At 48.2% G+C, this 22,590-nt stretch overlaps 1 protein-coding gene across 1 annotated transcript in view; it reads right to left on the bottom strand.

The window, feature by feature from the left end:
* NCOR2 (nuclear receptor corepressor 2) overlaps positions 1-22,590 on the bottom strand; it is a 242,578-nt gene that overhangs the window by 122,856 nt on the left and 97,132 nt on the right. Inside the window, exons 14-16 of the mRNA XM_056859087.1 lie at positions 13,864-13,985; positions 10,943-11,115; positions 7,048-7,110 (exon numbers count right to left, since the gene is read on the bottom strand). Coding sequence (XP_056715065.1) covers positions 7,048-7,110; positions 10,943-11,115; positions 13,864-13,985 — 358 coding nt within the window. The remainder of the gene's footprint in view (positions 1-7,047; positions 7,111-10,942; positions 11,116-13,863; positions 13,986-22,590) is intronic.

Genomic DNA, 22,590 nt, shown 5'->3' with positions numbered 1-22,590 from the left:
AACACCAAACCAGGAGAGCTGGAAGCAGCAATACGGAAGGAAGAAGAGCTGAAGAAGAAGAGTTGGGGTTTTTTTACATGCCAACTTTCTCTACCACTTAAGGGAGAATCAAACCAGCTTACAATCACCTTCCCTCCCCATAACAGACACCCTGTGAGGTAGGTGGGACTGAGAGAGCTGTGACTAGCCCAAGGTCACCCAGCTGGCTTCATGTGGAGGAGTGGGGAAACCAACACGGTTCACCAGATTAGCGTCTGCCACTCATGTGGAGGAGTGGGGAATCGAACCCAGTTCTCCAGATCAGAGTCCACCGTTCCAAACCACCACTCTTAACCACTACACCACGCTGGATGTCACATCTAGCTCCCAGGATGGAGTTCCACTATGCAGACTCTTCAGTGCTGCTAACACCGCAGCCCCCCTATTTGGGAACGAGCGCAAAGTGCACGTCAGCGCCACTCTATGGCATGCTGCAATTTGTGAGCAGCCCTGGTGTGTTTCAGCCTGGCTCACCGAGCTAAGGAGCAGACAACAGAAGTGTGAGGGAAAGGGCAGGTAAGTACATCCTCATTATTATTTTTTTGCCGTAAAGTCACAGCTGTCTGATGATGACCCTGTAGGGTTTTCAAAGCAAGCTACGTCGCGAGGTGGTTTGCCATTGCCGGCCTCTGCATCACAACCCTGGTGTTCCTTCGAGGTCTCCCATCCAAATACTAGTCAGGGTCAAGGCTGAGAGTGTGTGACTGGCCCAAAGTCCCCCAAGCAAGCTTCCATGGCGCGAGTGAGGATTCAAACCGGGGTTTCCCAAGTCCTAGCCCGACACCTTAACCACTACACCACACTGGCTCTCGCATCCTCCTTAGGATAATGGTAAGTATCACCGCCTGTCATATGGGAGACCGGGGTCTGAGTCCCTGATGAGGATTGGCCATGGTTCAGTGGTAGAGCATCTGCTTGGCATTCAGAAGGTCCCAGGTTCAATCCCCGGCATATCCAGTTAAAAGAACCAGGCAAGTAGGTGATGTGAAAGACCTCTGCCTGAGACCCTGGAGAGCCGCTGCCGGTCAGAGTAGACCAGTACTAACCTTGATGGACCACTGGTCTCATTCAGTAAAAGGCAGCTTCATGTAAGGTAGGGGCTGTGGCTCAGCAGTAGAGCATCTGCTTGGCATGCAGAAGGTCCCAGGTTCAATCCGCAGCAGCATCTCTAGTTAAAAGGACCAGACAGTAGGTGGCGTGAAAGATCTCAATCTGCCTGTGACCCCGAAGAGCTGCTGCCAGTCTGAGTAGACAGTACTGGCCCTGATGCACCAAGGGTCTGATTCGGCATTAGGCAACTTCACGAGGTCATGGGTCTGGCAGGTAACGTGGGCCTAACGGTATGCCACCACCAGATCTACATGTGCCAGACAGCTGGCCTGGTTTTGTTTGTCGGAAGCCAAAGGTCGCCCTCGAAAAGCACCACACATCCAGCCACGCAGAAAACAGACAAGGGGCAGGTACCGCTCCGTGAACGGCTTCACTGGGGCAACGCTCAGATTAGACAACGTTTGGGCGCGCTCCAGTCATAATAACGTTAAGCGGTCTCCATGGCAGAGGACGGCATTTACTTGGACAAGTTCCTAATGAACCTCCTAGGCTGCCAAGGCAAACAAGGAGACCCTATAAGGAACATATTTATTTAAATCACGGAGCCAAAGCCCCCGTCTCGCTGTTTGCATCACTCAGTCCAGAGCAGCTGTCAAGGATCTCTTTTGGAAACCGGCTCTGGGAGCATGACGTAGGGCACAGTATTCAATAAAGTGTACTTATATCTTCAGGGTTTTTTTCTTCTTCTTTTTTGGCTGGGCATAGATACGAAGATGTCGCTCTGCTCGGAATGGGAGCTTAATTTCCCATCCAGGTAACCAAAGACTGATACTTGAGCCGCACAAATGCTTTACAGAGGGGTAAAACGTTCGATCTCGCAGATCACGTTTGTTGGGGATAATCACTCTTCATAACCCGGCGCCGTGGAGAGAAGTGTGAATTTTGAGAAGTCTGGCAATCATTACAACAATCCAGTGTGGTATAGTGGTTAGGAGCGGTGGTTTGGAGCGGTGGGATCTGATCTGGAGAACAGGGTTCGATTCCCTACTCCTCCACATGAGCGGCGGAGGCTAATCTGGTGAACTGGATTTGTTTCCCCGCTCCTACACATGAAGCCAGCTGGGTGACCTGGGCAAGTCACACCTCTCTCAGCCCCACTTACCTCACAGGGTGTCTGTTGAGGGGAGGGGAAGAGAAGGTGATTGTAAACTGGTTTGATTCTCCCTTAAGTGGTAGAGAAAATCAGCATATAAAAGCCAACTCTTCTTCTTCTTCCACCGAACACACTTTGCCTCCAACAGTCTTCTCTGAGAGTAAAGCCATGCCCGGCAGCTGTGGTGTGGACTGGGCCTCTATGATTCTTAGTGCGTCCTTCCAAACAAGATTAGCCGCCTGACAATCCTGGACAAGGATGTGCTGAGAGATGTCCCTGTTGATCTCACCAAAGATCTAGGATTGACTTGCTCTCCAAATATGCTCCAACCCGGGCATTATTTAAGACACTGGCTGCCAGCTGGTGGGCCTGACTGGTGGCACGAACACCATTTTTTCTCTTTTAAAAAGAAAAGGTAAAGTTTGTTTAAAATACGGGAGTGGGAGAAAGGGAGTAAGAGAGGAGGAAAAGGCAGAGGGCAGAGAAAGGCAAAGAGAGAGAAAGGATAAGAGTTTATGGCTAAACAAAATATTAAAAGCAGGTTCCATGACTCAAGTCAGGCCTAGAAGGTGAGGCCTGAAAAGACGAAAGGCTGCCAAGCTAAAATGTGCATTTGATTTTACCAGCAAGATGAGGCCAGTATGGAGAAGGGAGGGGGGTGTTATTGGCTTTCAGGGCAGGGGGTGGGGGTATGCTTTATCCTTATCTTTTTCAAGCTGATTTTGAAGTAGACATTTGTTACGTGTTACGTATTATTTTTCTACTTTTATTGTTTCCCACCCCGAGCCTTTGGGGAGAGCGGGGTTAGAAATTTGGATGAATAAATCATTCGAAACAGATGAGAGAGGGTTTAGCTGGGGGGGGGGGGGTTACCAAGGGAAAGAAGGCTCCGCGGCAGCCGGAGCGGGTGAATTTCACTGACGGAGCTATGTGCTCCGGCTGCCAAAGACTGAGAAACCCAAGCTTGCCCCCTCCCTTCCCATATTTCAGGCAGTCCGCTGCACCCACAAATTAAAAATCCCACCCCAAAACGGTAGAAACAGAAAGGTTTCTCCGCCAAAAATGCAAAACAGAAAAGGAACAGTCGGGCCTGCCGAGGGCCACCTCCCAGGACTGGGGAAGGGGGGCAGTCCAGAGTCAAGCATCAATCATGCAGGTAGCAGAACCAGGAAGTGAGAGAGAACCTAAATTGTGGAACTCCCCGCCCCAAGATGTGGTCGGACTAGATGGACTGTATGCCCCCTTCCAACTCTATGATTCTATGCTTAACTGGCAGTTGTAATACCGCTCATCAGCCACCGGCAACGATGGCGCTGAAGAGCAACAAAGGGCAGGCAGCCGCTGTTTCCTCCAGTGAGCTACCGACGAGGTTCAGGGAGGGCAGTCTCCAGAACCTTCTGCCAGGGTTCTAGACCGCCGGCCACCTTATGCGGCTCTAGAAAAAGCCACGCTGTACGCAGCTGCCATTTTAAACTCTGAGCTATGAGGAACAAGGCTCTAAGTCAGGGGCTTCGAACTCAATTGTTAGGAGGGCCAGACAGGACATAAATGCCACTTGGTCGGCCCAGGCCATGCCTCGCCAGCCCAGATCGAAGTTTTTCTCCCTCTCCCATAATACCAGAATGTGGGGTCATCTGCTGCAGATGGAGGGTGAGAGATTCAAAACAGATAAAAGGAGGTATTTTTTCACACAACGCATAAATTGAGGAACTCCCTGCCCCAGGATGTGGGGATGGCTGCCAGCTTGGAGGGCTTTAAAAGAGGAGTGGACATGTTCGTGGAGGAGAGGGGTATTCATGGCTACTAGTTAAAATGGATACCTAGTCATGATGCATACCTATTCTCTCTGGGATCAGAGGAGCATGCTGAATATATGAGGTGCCGTGTAACAAAGGCAGGACGCTGCTGCTGCAGTCGTCTTGTTTGGGGGCTTCCTGGAGGCACCTGGTTGGCCACTGTGTGAACAGACTGCTGGACTTGATGGGCCTGGGTCTGATCCAGCAGGGCTTTTCTTATGTTCTTATTGAGAGTGTAGGTGGGGGGCAGGTGGCTGCCTCGGCTGGCTCATGGGCCAGATACGAGCTCTTAAGGGGCCGGATCCAGCCCATAGGCCTTATGTTTGAAGCTCCTGCTCTAAGTTCGTCTGGAAAAGCTAAATGCAGGCAGGCGCTTCCTTACGGTTGTAACCCTCTTGCGAATCGCAACCTCCTTCTCCGCCCTTTTCTTTATTAGCCGCCTAGTTAAACGTGTTGGGCTCAGGCGTTAAGGAGGGGGGGAGTAATTATACTCGCTGCTGTATGTTTTGACAGCCTGTTGGATCAACGGTTTATTTTCACGATAAAAGTGTCATTAAGTATGAACTCTCCTCTCTCCAGCCTTGCATTTCCTCGCTTAATGTTAATTACAAGTCTCTTCCTCCTCTCGTCTCTGCCAACTCGACGCGATCTCGCCTTCCTTCGTTTCATCCTTCTCCTACCGAATGCCCCACCACCCCAAACGCTGCTCCGCTCGCTTCCTGACAGCTGCAACGTCACCGCGAAATGTGCCTCTAATCCTGCGGCATCCACACTCTAAACGTAAAGGTCCACTGTGCAAGCACTGGGTCATTCCTGACCCATGGGGTGACGTCACATCTCGACATTTACTAGGCAGACTTTGTTTATGGGGTGGTTTGCCAGTGCCTTCCCCAGTCATCTTCCCTTTACCCCCAGCAAGCTGGGTACTCATTTCACCGACCTCAGAAGGCTGGAAGGCTGAGTCAACCTTGAGCCGGCTACCTGAAACCGACTTCCATCGGGATCGAACTCAGGTCGTGAGCAGAGCTTGGACTGCAGTACTGCAGCTTACCGCTCTGCGCCACGGGGCTCCTGGCATCCACTCTACTGGTTGCTTTTTTGACATTCGTGCACATGACACGACCCATGGCATGGCGCTGCATGGCCAGCCCACGCCAGGGCTGCCTGCCCTAAAAACCACACCTGAAAGAAAAACCCGATGCCGAGGATGCGCAACTTCCGACACATGAAAATATGACTTTTGCGAGCTGCATAAATTATGATAATTGGCAAGATCTGTCCTTTTTTTAGCATAATTAATCCTGCGTCCACCAGTCATAAGAAGGAACGATGTGATGCAAAACAGCTGGAGCTGGGTCCAGTAGCACCTTAGAGACCAACAAGATTTTTGGGGTACAGGCTTTTCGAGAGTCAATGTTCCCTTTGTTAGATACAAGTAGGAATGGAGATCTCTGAGTCTCTACTTCCCAAACAGAATGTGGGAGGTTCAGAACATAGTTCAGAATAATGTACCCCCCAGGGCTGAATAGGGACACAGGATTCTTCCCTCACTATGGATGCTAATTTTCTGCCCCCAAGCATTTCCCATTTGCTCTAATCAAGCTGATTACAATCTGCATTGTACCTTTTGCATCCAGAGTTCCTTCTTTACATAAGGACATAAGAAAAGCTGAGGAAACGTGTCATACCACAGCCAAGACTTTTGCTGTGGTCCCTCCAAAGGTTCAAAGCGGGGAAGGGGGCATTGTGAATCAGTGTGAAACGGCAAATCTTAATAGCCTTAAAAGTTAATCTATTAAATAATATTAAAACAAATTACATTTTCCTATCAGTCAGCAGCCGCGGCGTTTGCACTCATTGGTCCAAAGATAAGAAGCAGGCTCTCTTGCTAAGCAACTGGGTAGAATACTGCCGATATTCTCCCTTAAATCTCAACAATTCGAAGATTTGACATGGGGGGGGGGATCAGTGAAAGATGGGGATTGCCCTCAAAGACCATCTAGAAGCTCAACTCAGTACAGAACGTCGCAGCCAGAACTAGAGAGGGTTGTAGGGGCCTCAGTGGGGTAAAATGCCCTAGAGTCCACCTTGCAAAGCCCTGTAATGCATCCATTTTCTCCAGGGGAAATGATTTCTATAGTTTGGGGATGAGCTGTAATTCCAGGGGATCCCCAGTTCCCACCTGGAGGCTGGCATCCCTAGTAGCAAGCCGAGAAAGGGCTTTCTTGGGTGTGGTGCCATCTAGTCCAACCCCCCCCCCCCGGCTTAATGCAGGATCAGCCTAGAGCATCCCTGACAAGTGTTTATCCAGCCTCTGCTTAAAAACTGCCAGTGAGGGGGAGCTCGCCACCTCCCTAGGTAGCTGATCCCACTGTTGAACAACTCTTACTGTAAATCCCTCTCCCCAATATCCAGCTGGTACCTTTCCGCCCGCAATTTAAACCCATTCTTGTGAGTCCTCTCCTCTGCTGCCAACAGAAACCGCTCCCTGCCCTCCTCTAAGTGACAGCCCTTCAAATACTTGAAGAGAGCAATCATGTCCCATCTCGACCTCCTCTCCTGCAGACTGAACATTCCCATATCCCTCACCCTTTCCTCATAGGGCTCGGTCTACAGGCCCCTGATCGTCCTCATTGCTCTCCTCTGTCCACATCCTTCTTGAAGTGAGGTAGGCTAAGCTAGGCTAGGCTGAGTGAAGGCAAAAGAGAGAGCGCCCAGTGAGCTTCATGGCTGAACAGGGACTTTAAACCTGGGTGTCGTCCCCTGCCCCACTTAGTCTGACACACTAACTTCTGCACCACACTAATTCACTCGGTTATGCTCCAGCGCAGTGCAGAAACCACACCAGCTTACAAAGGACTTTTCAGAATTGCTCATGAAAAGGAGCTCAATTCCACAACAGACCGCATTTCCTAGGCCAAAGCAGCAGGTTTCTAACCTCCAAATAAACTTAGTCTGGATAGACAATCACAGATATGTTTTTTTTTTAAAAGAGAATGATGACGTCACCTTTCTTCGCGGTCTCCATTTCCTCCTCTGTCCAACGAGAACTTTCATTCATCTCCAGAGAGGCTGCAAAACAAAGAGAGCAATGTGGATCAGAAAGGACAGCTGCACTGAAGGAGGAAAAAGCATCATGCCTAGGGTTGCCAACCTCCAGGTGGCACCTGGGGATCTCCTATTACAATTGATCTCCAGACGAAGATGAGTTCCCCTGGAGTAAATGGCGGCTTTGGAGGGTGGACTCTATGGCATTACACCCTGCTCAGGCCCCTCCCCTCCCCAAACCATGCCTTCCTCAGGCCCCACCCCCAAAATCTCCTGATATTTCCCAACCCAGAGCTGGCAATCCTAATCGTGCCCTCCCTGATTTGTCCAGAGGTCCCCCAGGGCTCTCAGGACAGGCCCCTTTCTTGTTTCTGATCATGCACTTGCATGAACGGCTACCCCACAGTTGGGGTCCTGGGTGCGTGTTCCCTTCAATCAAAGAAGGAGGAGGAGGAAGAGGAGGAGGAGGAAGAAGAGGAAGAAAAAGAGAGAAGAGTTGGTTTTGTATATGCCGACTTTCTCTACCACTTAAGGATCAAACAGGTTTGCAATCACCTTACCCTCACCACAACAGACACCCTGTGAGGTAGGTGAGGCTGAGAGCTCTAAGAGAACTGTGACTAGCCCCAGGTCACCCAGCTGGCTTCACGTGGAAGAGTGGGGAACTCAACCCAGTTCTCCACATTAGAGTCCACTGCTCCTAACCACCGCTCTTAACCACTACACCACACTAGGAGGCAGGCTCCATTCCTATCCTAATGGGGGGGGGGGTACTGGTGGGATGGGACTTTCCCCTTTCTCCAACCGAGGCAGACGGAGAGTCATCTGCATCTCAATCCTGATGCTGACTAGCAAGACAATGTTGTTTTTCTTTTCCTAGGGAGGAAGATGATGCGTGTGTGAGGGAGCAGACTCCTTGCTCTCTTTATCGGCTGCAAAAATATTCCATCGTCTATTTGTAGAACACGTTAATGTTCAGGTATTCCGAAACCTAGGAGAGGAAGGCCTACAATAGCAAACCGACACTGAGTCACAAACTCTCTCTCTCTCTCTCTCTCTCTCTCTCTCTCTCTCTCTCTCTCTCTCTCTCTCTCTCTCTTGTTCACACACTGAACCTGTTAAAGAAATCAGATTTCCGCTCCTAGGACTGCTACTCTCTAAACAAAGGGGGGGGGACCCATGTTATTTTCATCACAACAAGAGATGTTTGGACCGCCTCCTTTTAGGAGAAAGCAAACAGCCGCAAGGAAAAAGATTCAAAGGGCCTTGCGCAGAGAAGAGTTGGGGCTATGTTGGATTGATTTAAAAACAAAATAAAGGTCAGGGGGGGTTGTGTGAGAGGCAGTCTGCAGTTGCCAAGCCCCCCTACCTGTTTACTGTCAAGGGCTTGGGGGAGAGAGGAAGGAGGGGGGGGTGCACAGCTGGCTCTCCTTTGCAAATCGTCGGAGGTCATTTCTCCCACTTGGAACTGATTCCTCCTCCCCCGTGAGCCAACTCAAGCTGATTTTTTAAAACATCATTCACTGGAGTAGGGTTAAAAAGAGGGAAGTCACACGGGGAAGCCACTATTAGCCGGGACTCAAAAATCCAAAGGAGTTTCAAGGATCTTCATCCATTAAGAACATAAGAAAAGCCCTGCACGATCAGACCAAGGCCTATCCAGTCCAGCAGTCTGTTCACACAGTGGCCAACTAGGGGCCTCTAGAAAGCCCACAAACAAGACAACTGCAGCAGCATCCTGCCTGTGTTCCACAGCACCTAATATAATGGGCATGCTCCTCTGACACTGGAGATAATAGCTATGAATCACGACTAGTAGCCATTTTGACTAGTAGCCATGGATAGCCCTATCCTCCATGAACATGTCCACTCCCCTCTTAAAGCCTTTCAAGTTGGCAGCCATCACCCCATCCTGGGGCAAGGAGTTCCACAGTTGAACTATGTGTTGTGTGAAGAAAGACTTCCTTTTGTGTTTTGAATCTCTCACCCTCCAGCTTCAGCAGATGACCCCGAGTTCAAGTATTATGAGAGAGGGAGAAAAGCTTCTCCCCGTCCACTCTCTCCAAATCACGCATAATTTTATAGACCTCTATCATATCTCCCCTTAACCGCCTTCTTTCTAAGCTAAACAGCCCTAAGCGTTTTAACTGCTCCTCAAAGGGCAGTTGCTCTAGTTCCCTGATCATTAATCAACAATTAACGAATTTTTAGCTGTTTAATCACATGCCTTTTATCCAATTAATCCTCTAGGTTAAATGTAAATAAAGCTACTTCCCCCCCAAAAAACCTCAATACAGATTCTTTTAAAAGACATTGACGGAAACAGTTACATTACTTAAGCTTTAGTAAACAAAAGCTGCCCCTCGTAAAAATATCCACCTTTAAGTTTCGTTTTCATTGGTAATAAAAGCAGAAGCGAGAGTCTCAAGAAAGCCAAAGAAGCATGCCCTGAATTGACACAGCTGCTAATGAAAAGTGATCAGACCCACGTTAATCAACTGGAATTTCAAGTTGATTAATCTACCCATTAAACTGATTCAAATTTGCAGCCTTCCTTACTGTAAGTTCCCTCTCAGGAACAGACAGGCACCTCCTGCTGCTCCCCTGGATGAGATTTCTCAGTCCTCCAAGGCCCTCAAGTGGCTGAGAGGGGAAATTCTTCATAGGACTGGCGCACACAGAGATTCAGAGGTACACAGGCAGCAAAGAAGCTCCCGGGATCTTCCCAGCCCAAAGCTCCTTGACCCCTTAAGCACCCTTAAGACAAAACATTCCAGCCAGAGTAAAATCTCAAGATGTCATAGACCAGAGCGCTCAGCTGGAGATGCGGGTTCTCGCCCGGGTGTGAGCATTCCAGGCACAGGAAGGGCAGAAGAGCGTGTGGCAGGTTAGAACAGACCGAGGCCCATTAATGTTCACACAGTGGCCAACCAGGTGCCTCTAGGAAGCCCACAAACAAAACGACTGCAGCAGCATTTATCCTGTCTGTGTTCCACAGCACCTAATATAATAGGCATGCTCCTCTGATCCTGGAGATAATAGGTATGCATCATGACTAGTATCCATTTTGACTAGTAGCCATGAATAGCCCTCTCCTCCATGAACATGTCCACTCCCCTCTTGAACCCTTCCAGGTTGGCAGCCATCACCACATCCTGGGGCAGGGAATTCCACAATTTAACTATGCATTGAGTGAAGAAATACTTCCATTTGTCTGTTTTGAATAAGAACATAAGAAAGGCAGTGCTGGATCAGACCAAGGTCCATCAAGTCCAGCAGTCCGTTCACACAGTGGCCAACCAGGCGCCTCTAGGAAACCCACAAACAGGACGACTGCAGCAGCATTATGCTGCTGCGCAGCACCAAGAAGCATCAAACCTAGCGTTCTTTCTTCAGCAGGAGGCCAGTCAGATGTTTCCATGCCTTCACAGGCAAGCCTTGAGCTAGCATGGTGCAGTGGCTAGGAGTGGTGGACTCTAATCTGGAGAACTGGGTTTGAATCCCCACTCCTCCACATGAGCGGTGGACTCTGGTGAACTGGGTTGGTTTTCCCTCCTCCTCCACAGGAAGCCAGCTGGGTGACCTTGGGCTAGTTACAGTTCTCTTAGAGCTCTCTCAGCCCCACCTATCTCACAAGGTGTCTGTTGTGGGGAGGGGAAGGGAAGGAGATTGTGAGCCGGTTTGATTCTTCCTTAAGTGGTAGAGAAAATCGGCATCTAAAAACCAACTCTTCTTCTTCTTCTTCTGGCAGGGGAGCTCCTCTCCCCCCACCCCGGTAAAGCTTCATTTTATGCACCCAACCCCCCCTGCTGCCCTCCTGCTCCCCCTGCCCCCCCAATGTAAAAAGAATACACACCCAGCTCCGCATTCTGTTGGGGAACAGCCACCTCCTCGTGGTTGGCCTCACTGGCCATCGAGCGGGTGATGCGCCCTTTGCGGCGGCCCTGGCTGTTGGCGGTTTTGCGCCCTTTGGACGCCACGGCTTCTTTCTCGTCGTTGTCCTCGCCGGAGGTATCGTCATTCTTCTCCCTGGGAGAGCAAGAGAGCGAGAGCATGGGCACAGAGGGGAAAATGCATGTTAACTACCCACCACTGGCTTTTATTGCAAAAAAATCAACAACCTGTTTTCCCCCTGTCCTATAAACTGTGGGTTGTGACCCCATACAGGGTCGCGTAACTGAATGTGGGGGTCGTGAAAAATTTGGCAACTGTAAAAGGTTTCTCTTTTAAATTGCTTTAAAATATATTTCCTTATGATTTATTTATGTTTGATTTGTATACCTATTTTATATACCCTGGGGTCACGGAAAAATATCTCGGGTTAAAAGGGATTGCAAGTGGAGAAAGTTTAAGAAGTCCTGATCTAGCGGGCCTGGATTCTGCAGCTTTCAGCAGACCCAGTGAAAAGATGGATTTTTCCACTGTGAAAGGAGACAACAATGGATTCAGAAGTTGTTTCCTGAAGACATCTTGCAAGTACAATTTGAACTAAATCCTAAATTCATTCTACTGGGAATCATTCCTTCACAAGTGAGACCAGTCCATAGAGAACTTTTCCAATACGCAACCACTGCAGCCAGAATCTTGTATGCTTCTTACTGGAAAGATTCTAAGATCCCTACAATAAACGAGTGGATTTACAAATTATTTGACTTTGCTTCAATGTCAAAACTAACCTGCTTGATAAAGAGACAACTATTAGATGACTTCAAGTGTAAATGGAAACCATTATATGGCAAATACACTTCAACAATGAACTTTGCCAACTGTATTAATGCTGATTTGCTATATATAATCTGATGCTGACATAGTTAGGTTTTGTTTTTAATAGAGATAATTGTATTATTATCGGGGGGGGGAATTGGCATAAAATGTTATAGCATGTGTTTATGATAGGCTTATAAAAAGAGATACACAGTATTTTTTTAATGAAAAAGAAACCAAAGAGTGTATTGTAAACAAAACTAATTTATGGGGCATGTCAATAGTGTATTGGAAAAGTTTGGACACAGAAAACTAAATGCTTTCCCCTTTTCCCTTCCCATTCCCCTTTTTATTTTTGTATCCCCAAAAACCCTTAATAAAATACTATTTTTAAAAAAAGAAGAAGTAGTTGTGTTCACAACTACTGCAGAGTAAGGCTGCCATCTCTGGGTTGGGAAATGAAGTAGGTTTACAATCCTACCTACAATGGTATTGACAGAAATTTCTGAAGATTTGAGGGGTAGAACCTGGGCAGGGAGGAGACCTCTGTAGCCTGGAGATTAGTTGGAATTCCAGGACATCTTCAGGCTCACCAACCTGATGTGGAGCTTCTGTTGGCTCGTGTCTGAGTAACATTCCCCTTTTGCCCATTACGGGACAGACTGTAAACTTCTCAGATGCTTTTGTTTCGTTTGTAAACCGAACGAGGTATGTACATTTAAAAAAAAGGCTACCCATTTGCCTCCACGGCACTACATGAGGTTTTTAGCACAATTTTCTTATTTTAAATTAATCCCCCCCCTTCTTGCAGTGGGGTGCAGTTTCTCAGCTGCAGCTGCAGAGGGACCTGACAGAGCCAGGTTGAACACCGGGGCAGCCAAACCATCTTGGCTTCTCCCCATCTGTCCTCCCCAAAGGGCCCCGCTGACAAACACATTTGCATCGCCTGAGCGCAAGGAAGCCAGATGTTCCCATAAGCCAAGGATTAAGCCCCATTAGAGGAAGGGAGCACAGCTTGCCAAGTCTTCCACCGAAATGATTCAGGGCTTAATTTCCTTTCCCGTTCACAGGAAGGACTAGAAACCTGGCACAGCCGCTCCCGGTCACGGGTCCTCCGCAGCGCTCCAATGGCGCAGGGTGACCCCAATGACAGGACGAGGGGCAGAGGTGCCCCCGCTCCAGTGGCATGCTGCAGCGCTGCACCAAGATTTGGCACTGAGCGGCGTGACTGTACTGGGCCAGCTTCATTGTGCGACGCTTCGTGCAAAATCACATGAGAGCAAGCAGAGAAAGGTGGTTGTGCCCTGGAAGCAGGAGAGGGACATTCTGCAAGTTCAGCAGTGGGCACTACCCCTCGCACAAAGAGTTACCCAGCACCAAGACACAAGGCTAGATCCTGCCAACCATGAACATGTGAGCACATGAAGCTGCCTTATACCGAATCAGACCCTTGGTCCATCAAAGTCAGTATTGTCTACTCAGACTGGCAGCAGCTCTCCAGGGTCTCAGACAGGGGTCTTTCACATCACCTACTTGCCTAGTCCCTCTAAAGGGAGGTGCCGGGGATTGAACCTGGGACCTTCTGAGTGCCAAGCAGATGCTCTACCACTGAGCCACAGCCCCTCCCCATATGAAGCTGCCTTATACTGAATCAGACCCTTGGTCCATCAAAGTCCGTACTGTCTACTCAGACCGGCAGCAGCTCTCCAGGGTCTCAGGCAGAGGTCTTTTCACATCACCTATTTGCCTAGTCTCTTTAACTGGAGATGCCGGGGATTGAACCTGGGACCTCTGCATGCCAAGCAGATGCTCTATCACTGAGCCACAGCCCCTCAGCTCTATTTAGAGTTGAATTTTCTGCACGTGCTCAGAAACACTCTTTTCAGTCTCGCACAATATCCTTTCAGAAAGCACTCAGCCCTGGAATTGACATCGAACTTCTGAGCATAAACCATCTTTCGCAGAACTGACTGCTTTCTCCGCTGCCCTCGGCAGTGGTCAAGCGGGAGCTGATAAGCAGGTGCACTGCTGCTCGCTCTTTAGTTGCTGGAGGGGAGAGGCCGCCCAACTTACTTTGTCAGTTCCTCTTTGTCGTTTTCGGCTTCTGGCTTATCTTCTTCCTTTTCCATGTCTTTCTCCTTCTCTTTTTCATCTTTTTCGTCTTGGCTGCTACGGGGCATCTGTTGCTGCTGCTGCTGCTGCTGCTGCTGAGCAATCGGGGGCGGGGGAGGAAGGAAAACACACAAGGAGTTTGAGCACCTGGGTAAAGCTCAGACGGTGGAACAATACCAGGCAGTCAGGAAGATTAAAAAGAACATAAGAAAGGGTCACGCTGGATCAGACCAAGGCCCATCAAGTCCAGCAGTCTGTTCCCACAGTGGCCAACCAGGTGCCTCTAGGAAGCCCACAAACAAGATGACCGCAGCAGCATTTATCCTGCCTGTATTCCAAATAACCTAATATAATAGGCATGCTCCTCTGATCCTGGAGAGAATAGGCATGCATCATGACTAGTATTCATTTTGACTAGTCCTCTCCTCCATGAACATGTCCACTCCCCTCTTCAAGCTTTCCAAGTTGGCAGCCATCACCACATCCTGGGGCAGGGAGTTCCACAAGTTAACTATGTGTTACATTAACCAGTTTTCTGGAGGTCCAGTAACAGCTCAGAGAGGCTGAGGCCTTCCCCTCATGTTGCCTCCTGGCACTGGGATTGAAAGATTTCCTGCCTTTGAATGTGGTAAAAGTAAAAGGTAAAGGTCCCCTGTGCAAGCACCGGTCATTCCTGACCCATGGGGTGATGTCACATCCCGACGTTTCCTAGGCAGACTTTGTTTATGGGGTGGTTTGCCAGTGCCTTCCCCAGTCATCTTCCCTTTACCACCAGCAAGCTGGGTGCTGCTCATTTTACCGACCTCAGAAGGATGGAAGGCTGAGTCAACCTTGAGCCGGCTACCTGAAACAGACTTCCGTGGGGATGGAACTCAGGTCGTGAGAAGATAGGACTGCAGTACTGCAGCTTACCTCTCTGCACCATGGGGCTCCTGAATGTGGAGGTTTCCTTAAACACCATGGCTAGTAGCCACTGAGAGACCTCTCCTCCACGAATCTGTCTAACCCCTTTGAAAACTCTTTATGCCTATGGCCATCACTATATCCTCTAGCAGCGAATTCTACATTTTAATCGCTCATTGAGTAAAGAAGTATTTCCTTTTGTGCATCCTGAATCTACTGCCCATCAGCTTCATTGGATGCCCGAGTTCTAGTATTTTGGGAGTATTTTGGAAGAGGTACTCACTCTACCTTGTGCATAATTTTAGAAACCCCTATCATGTCCCCCCTTGGTCATCTCTTTTCTAAACTGAGAAGTTCCAGACGCATCAGCCTTTACTCATAAGAAAGGTGCTGCAACCCCTTAATCATCTTGGTTGAAGAGTCATTCCTACCTATGTGTACACATGAACACACACGAAGCTGCCTTATACTGAATCAGACCTTCGGTCCATCCAAGTCAGTATTGTCTACTCAGACTGGCAGTGGCTCTCCTGGGTCTCACACAGAGGTCTTTCACATCACCTACTTGCCTGGAGATGCCGGGGATTGAACCTGGGACCTTCTGCATGCCAAGCAGATGCTCTACTACTGTGCCACAGTGGTATGCCTCTTCTAAAATGCCTCTTCTAAGATGGCGTCTGCCATTTGCAGCTTTTAACTACTTGCACTTAACGGCTGGTTAGTCTAGAGCTCAGAAGTCCCAGATTCAAATCCCTAAACCACGAAGCTCACTGGGTGACGTTGGGTCAGTCACTGTCTCTTCTCAGCCTTCCCTACCTCTCAGGGTTGTTGTAACAATCAAATGGAGAACAAGATAGTCAAGTATGTCACCCTGCATTCCTTGCAGGAATGGTGGGATAAAAACTTAGTAAACAATACTGAACGACGCTGAACAATATTAAACAACACCGAATTCTGATCAGTGCTGGCTGACCAGTAGAGACCCCCCACCCAAGGTTTTTAAGTGATTACCCTGATTAATTAAGCTAAAGTTTTCACTTGCAGTAAAACACACAATCTCATGTGCCAACGCATACATTACTGCGCACATCCGACGTGCCCATTCATCCCACGGAGCACACACAACTGACGGAATTACTGCCAACCCACCTGCGTGGCCAGGAAGCAAGAGCGGAAAATTCTTAATGGCAGGAAGGGGAAAAAAATATCTGGACGAACGGGTCCCTGCCAGGCATATACAGACGGGAGTTTTGATCCGTTCATTAACAATGCTGAGAATAAGCCATGCCTGGATATATCCTGCCCCCAAACCATCCCAGCTCTGCCACTTCTAACACTCCCAATCCAGAATAGGCAACCAAGCATAGAATCATAGAGTTGACAATGCAGGAAATTCCAAACACTATTTCCCCCACACACACATCCCAGTGACCCCCTACTCCATGCCCAGAAGATGGCCAAGATGCCCTCCCTCTCATGATCTGCCTAAGGTCATAGCATCAGCATGGCTGACAGATGACCATCTAGCCTCTGCTTAAAAACCTCCAGGGAAGGAGAGCTGACCACCTCCCAAGGAACCCTGTTCTACTGAGGAACCGCTCTAACTGTTAGAAAATTCTTCCTAATGTCTAGACGGAAACACGTTTGATCTAATTTCAACCCGTTGTTTCTGGTCCGACCTTCTGGGGCAACAGAAAACAACTCGGCACCCTCCTCTCTCTATGACAGCCCTTCAAGTACTTGAAGATGGTTATTATAGCCCCTCTCAGTCTTCTCTTCTGCAGGCTAAACATACCCAGCTCCTTTAACCTTTCCTCGTAGGACTTGGTCTCCAGTCCTATGAGAATCCTGCGATGATGATCTATACCACTTCCAGATGCCAGTATATGCCTGCGTCTAGACTACGGGGGCCAACTGGATGCACCAGAAACAGGGGCACAGATGCTAAAACCTGCCTCTGTTGTTGCCCTTCCCAGCAACTAGTATTTTAGAGGTACACTGCCCCTGAAATAGAGGATCCACTTAGCCACCGTCATAGATTCAATTCAATTCATTACGGTTATTGACCAGCAGCGCAAACATTCAAAGGAATTAACATCGATTAAAAGGTAAAATGTAACAACATATCTGTTCGTAAGATATTCAAAGGGATTAACATTGAATCATAGAAGCATAGAGTTGAAAGGGACCACCAGGGTCATCTAGTCCAACCCCATTGATTAAAAGGTAAAAAATATAACAATATATCTGTATGTAAAACATCAATTAGAATAAAATGTTTGCAATAAAATTAAATATTTACGTTAATATTACCCATTCAGTGGTATATTCCATTTCCATGACCAAAGTTAGACCAAGTACTCCTAAGCTTAATACCTAACCTTGCATATTTGGTGACTTTGTCTCACAATTCCTGTCTGAAAGGATTGTCTTTATTTGGGTGGATCGTTGAAGGCCAGCCAAAATGGGTAGTATCAGTTCTTGCCGAATTTGATTGTAAATCCTGCAATCAAATATCACACGTTCTATTGTGTCTATGAGAAGACAAGAGTCACTGGAAAAAGACAGTCATGCTAGGAAAAGTTGAGGGCAGCAGGAAAAGAGGAAGACCCGACAAGAAATGGATTGACTCTATAAAGGAAGCCACAGCCCTCAGTTTGCAAGACTTGAGCAAGGCTGTCAAAGATAGGACATTTTGGAGGACTTTGATTCATAGGGTCGCCATGAGTCGGAAGCGACTTGACGGCACTTCACACACACATTGTCTCTACGCTACTATCCTGGCAAATGCACACACGTTCCTGATCCTAGATTAATCCCTTCTCAGTGAGTTTGCCCAATCCCTTTGTGGAGCCAACTAAGCTACCTGCCGCTCCTACAAGCCAGTATCAGCGAGTTCACATACAGCAAGATCACGTACAAAACAGCATGTTCCTTTTTGTCGGTCCTGAACCTACCCCAACGTCAGCTTCGCTGGGTGCCCCTTGAAGTCTAGCATAATGGCAGAGGGAGGCAAGGCACCCTCTTATCGGATCTACTGGCAGCAGCTTTAAAGAGAGAGTTGGATGAGATATCCACATACTCTTGTATGTGGGAGGAACAGCTGGAAGTGAATCACTGGAAGGTGACAAGAAAGTCGGAGGATGTGGCTGACATACCAGTTGACTTTTCTCTAAAAAATCCCTCTACTTAAAAGAAATAAATACAAGTGTCATTCTGGCAGAAACATACAAACTCACACGCTTGCTTTTTGAATCAGGGTTCTGCAAAAAGCTTCCTCTGTCGCTAAAAGGACTGTTTTGGACACAAATGTTTATAGTTGAAGAGTGCATCAATTGCCGGAGTTCCTCTTTTTGTTATTGTTGCTGTTTTTTTGAAGAAAAAGCATTTATTAATACGCCATAGTCTATTTTTATTTATTTATTAGATTTCTGACTCACCCTTCTTGGCAAAACTGGGCTCAGGGCGAGTTGCAGAATTAAAACAATAAACAATCAGTAAGTTTGAAAATCATTAAAACCATCTTCAACCTCAAAGAGGAGAAGAAGAGGAGTTGGTTTTTATATGTCGACTTTCTCTACCACTTAAGGCAGAATCAAACCAGGCATAGGCATAGACACTGTATTTTTACAAGAAATATTTCCCAAATTCTTTGCAAATGCATCATGATGGGAACATCTTATCTGATCATCAACGGGGACTAAAACCGGAGAAGAAATAGTGTGGCTGTATTTTTTAAAATGTTGTAAATAGCTTTGGCAACTTTTAAGGTAGAAAAGCAAGATATAAATCAAATAATGGATGACAAAGGACAGACTCTCTGAGATGCAAAGTGAAGTGACAAACCAACCCAGAGGAGAAATTCAGTGGTACCATAAAGGCTAACTGTTAAGCAGTTAATCCAGGAGAGCTTTCCTGAGTCAGAGCTCACTTCCTCAGATAGAATGGGAAGAAAGAAAAAACATCTCCCACATTTTTTACAGAAAATTACAGGCGGGGAGGGGAAAAAGAGGGAGGAGTTGAGCAAAGAGAGGCCTAGTGTAGTGAAACAGGTGGGATTCTCTATGTGGGGACTTGAACCGCTTGGGTAGTTTTAACAGAACATGTGGGGGGGGGGGGCTCAGAGGTTCTAGCCTCCTTACACGCAGCAAAGATAAACAGAAGTGTAATAAAAGTAGGGTAAATAACAGACTAATGAAGGAAGAGACAGCCTGAAGCATGAGATAATTGACTGATCAGTAAAATATTATGGTATGATACAACATGTTAAGAAAAATCAATTAAAGTTACTAAAAAGAGGGTCCCCGCTGCATTATTAGAAATTATGAGTGAGGAAACCTAAGTCTCGGTTTTACGCCAGAATAACGGAGGGTGTTTAGCTTCTCGACGAGTTCTAATTCCACACTTTCTCTCTTGAATTATTGTACTACCTTCCTCCTTCCCTCCTCGCCTTCTGTAACTGTCTGCAAAAATTAGGATTTCCTTCCTTCCCATTCTATATGAGAAAGTGAGCTCTGATTCATGAAAGTTCATACCGGAATAAATGCTGCTAGTCTTTAAGACGCCACCGGACTTCTGTTTTGGTTTGCAAGGACAGACTAACACAGCTATTCCACTGGAAACCCATCCAGGACAAAAAAATAAGACCCCAACTAAACGTGACGGTGGCCACAGGTCCATCAGGTGGCCACAAACGCCATTTTGGAAGCAGTCGTAGTTCTTTCTAAACTGCTGCAAGCCCCCCACCCCCCCGCCACACCTTTTCAAGTGCTGAAACAGCCATGAGGGGTGGGGGAGCTGTTCTGTCCATTCCCCTCTTAAAGCCTTCCATGTTGGCAGCCATCACCACATCCTGTGGCAAGGAGTTCCACAATTTAACTATGCATTGTGTGAAGAAATACTTCCTTTATCTGTTTTGAATCTGTCACACACACACCCCAGCTTCAGCAGATGAACCCATGTTCTAGTATTATGAGAGAAGGAGAAAAGCTTCTCCCTCTCTCATAAATAAGGGGGGGGTCATCTGTACAACTCCGTTCGATGGCAACACCAGCGTCCCTGAGCCTGCGTCATTCTCTGAAGGGAAGCCGCGTGCAGCCGGCGTGCCCCTGGACGTGGAAAGGAGCACACGATGCACACGTTCTCTTGAGATTGCTGTGAACTCAGCGATTCCCCTTGGAATGAATGACAAGCACCGGCAGTTCGGGGGCGAATGAACTGCGTCGCCCGTGACCAGCTCAGGTAAAAAAAAGCTGGCAGTTGCTCAGAACAGGTTTTAAAATCCACAGGTTCTCAAAACTTTGGATGCGGCCAATCCTATGCGCGCATGCTCAGAAGCAAGTCCCACTCATTCCAATACCATTTACTCTCCAAGTAAGCATGCTGAATCTATGACCTTAAGCAGATGATGAGAGGGAGGGCATCTTGGCCATGGGGTAGGGGTCACTGGGTGTGTGGGGGGAGGTAGTTGTGAGTTTCCTGCATTGTGCAGGGGGTTGGACTAGATGACTCTGGTGATCCCTTCCAACTCTATGATTTTATAAGAAACAGTTGCTGCCTTATTTTTACTAAGAAGAGCCCATTTTCCTATTACATAGGAGGTGGAAAAAGGATAATGAAAGTCTCTGCTTCTGGAGGTGGGGGCATTTCTGAGGGTTCCCCAAGTCCCTTCAGGTAGTAAGCTAGCACATCAGATACAAGGGCTTAGGATGAAACCCTGTTCGTGAAATGCAGGGAGCTTTCTGACACAGATCTTTTTCTTTTTTTAAAAAAATCACCTTCATCTGTTCAGAATTCAGTCACTTCATTCTATATACTGGTTAGATCAGCTTGGCCTGATTCACACAAACCATGGAGGAAGAGGAAGAAGAAGAACAAGAGGAGGAAGAAGAAGAATTGGTATTTATACACCATTTTTTCTACCTTTTAGGAGTCTCAAAGCGGCTTACGATCTCCTTCCTTTCCTCTCCCCACAACAGACAACCTGTGAGGTAGGTGGGGCTGAGAGAGCTCTAAGAGAGCTGTGACTAGCCCAAGGTCACCCAGCTGGTTTCATGTGGAGGGGCAGGGAAACCAACGTGGCTCACCAGATCAGAGTCCCCTGCTCATGTGGAGGAGTAGGGAATCAAACCTGTTTCTCCGGATTAGAGTCCACCTCTTTTAACCACTTCACCCCACTGGCTAGAACCCAGAGATGAAAGAATAGACTTGCCCCACTTCTGCCTCCAGGTGGTGAGTTCCTGCTTTGAATCTGCCTTCACATTTAAAAAAAAATCAATGCAAACAGAAAAGTAGCAAAGAAGGATGAGGAAGCCAGTGTGGTTTAGTGGTAACAGTGTTGGGACTAGGATCTGGGAGACCCAGGTTTGAATCCCCCACTCTGCTATGGAAGCTCAGGCCAGGCACACACTCTCAGCCTTACCTACCTCACAGGGTTGTTACGAGGATTATAAATGGAGGAGAGAAGAATGACGTAAGCAGCTATGGGTCCCACTGGGGAGAAAGGCAGCGTAATAATGAAGTGAATAAATTAAATAAATAAATATGGTTCTACCCCTCCCATAAGTCTGCTGCGCTACCTTTCTATTTGCGGGGGAGTTTTGCAAAAGTGATCCTCCACCAGTTGGTTGAAGAGGCGCAGTTCACTCCGTCACAGAGGCAATCTGCCATCTCATCCCGGCCTCGCTCTTCTGCATGGTTCTCTCCACACAGACCCATTCCTATATCTTTCATTCAACACATGGGCTGGGATGTCTGAAAGCAACAGGTCTCCATCGCAAGCGAGCAACCTGTTGAGAACTCGCAAGCTGCAGCGCTCCAAATCTCCAACAGGGAGTTTCTCAGGACCCCCCCCCCCCCCAAAAAAAACTACATTTCCCAGGGTTCTCCGGGGGATTTGCGTCTCTGGTATTAAAGCATCCACGTTTCCCCACACACACACTCCCCCTCAAAATCTGTTCATGTCAACAGGTGCAGCTCCAGCTTCCCCCCTCCCCCAAACGACACAGCGAAAAGCGGCCCCTTCTGAGCCCGGGGGTGGGGGAGGCCTGGCTGGCTGCTACAGGCGGCCGGAGGCTTCACGGCGCAGCCTCCATCCCTCGGCGCACTAATTATAAACAGCTGCTCACCTTTGTCCTGATTTCCAGTTGCATCCTGAGCAGCGCATGCTGCCAACGCTCACCTCCCTCGAGAAAACAGCCCCCGGGCGAGCAACGTTTAGCTCTCTCATCGGTGCAACCGCACACTCACACCACTGCACACAAACACACACATCAATCACCAGGGAAACACCGCCCAGCAGATAACTTATCTCGAAAACAGCACGCTCTCGCATGTAAACATGGCACGGGCGCTTGCAACGCCCTCTGCCCCGGCCCTGCTGGGTTTCCTGAGAATGAACATCAGAGCGTCTGTCTGTTTGTAAACAGCCGGCCCGGACAAGGGGCCCGATTCCCAAAAAAGTGCCGCTGTCCATCCTTCCTGCCCAGTCTGCCCCACGGCACATTTTCAGCCCCTTCTTCTGACCTCAATGCCAAGAGGCGTTTGGAGGGAAACAGCTGAAAAACTGCGACGAGAGGGAAGTGAGGTTTAGCCCGTCACGCTTCCCCCGCACCAAGATACATGGACCCCCACACGCAAGACGCTCAAAAGCCCTGCTAAAACACCGGCAAGCGCCCCGGTTGAAGAGCCCAGCGCTGCGGCACCAAGAGGTGTCTTCCAGAAGTACATCCACTTGGCTCGGGGGACAGAAAACTTCCCTGCCTTTGTGGAAAGTTCCTGCCAAAC

This window comes from Euleptes europaea, chromosome 13, assembly GCF_029931775.1.
Source record: "Euleptes europaea isolate rEulEur1 chromosome 13, rEulEur1.hap1, whole genome shotgun sequence".
In the NCBI taxonomy this organism is placed as follows: domain Eukaryota; kingdom Metazoa; phylum Chordata; class Lepidosauria; order Squamata; family Sphaerodactylidae; genus Euleptes; species Euleptes europaea.
Note: the sequence above shows the minus strand (reverse complement) of the source record. Positions and strands in the feature narration are given on the sequence as shown.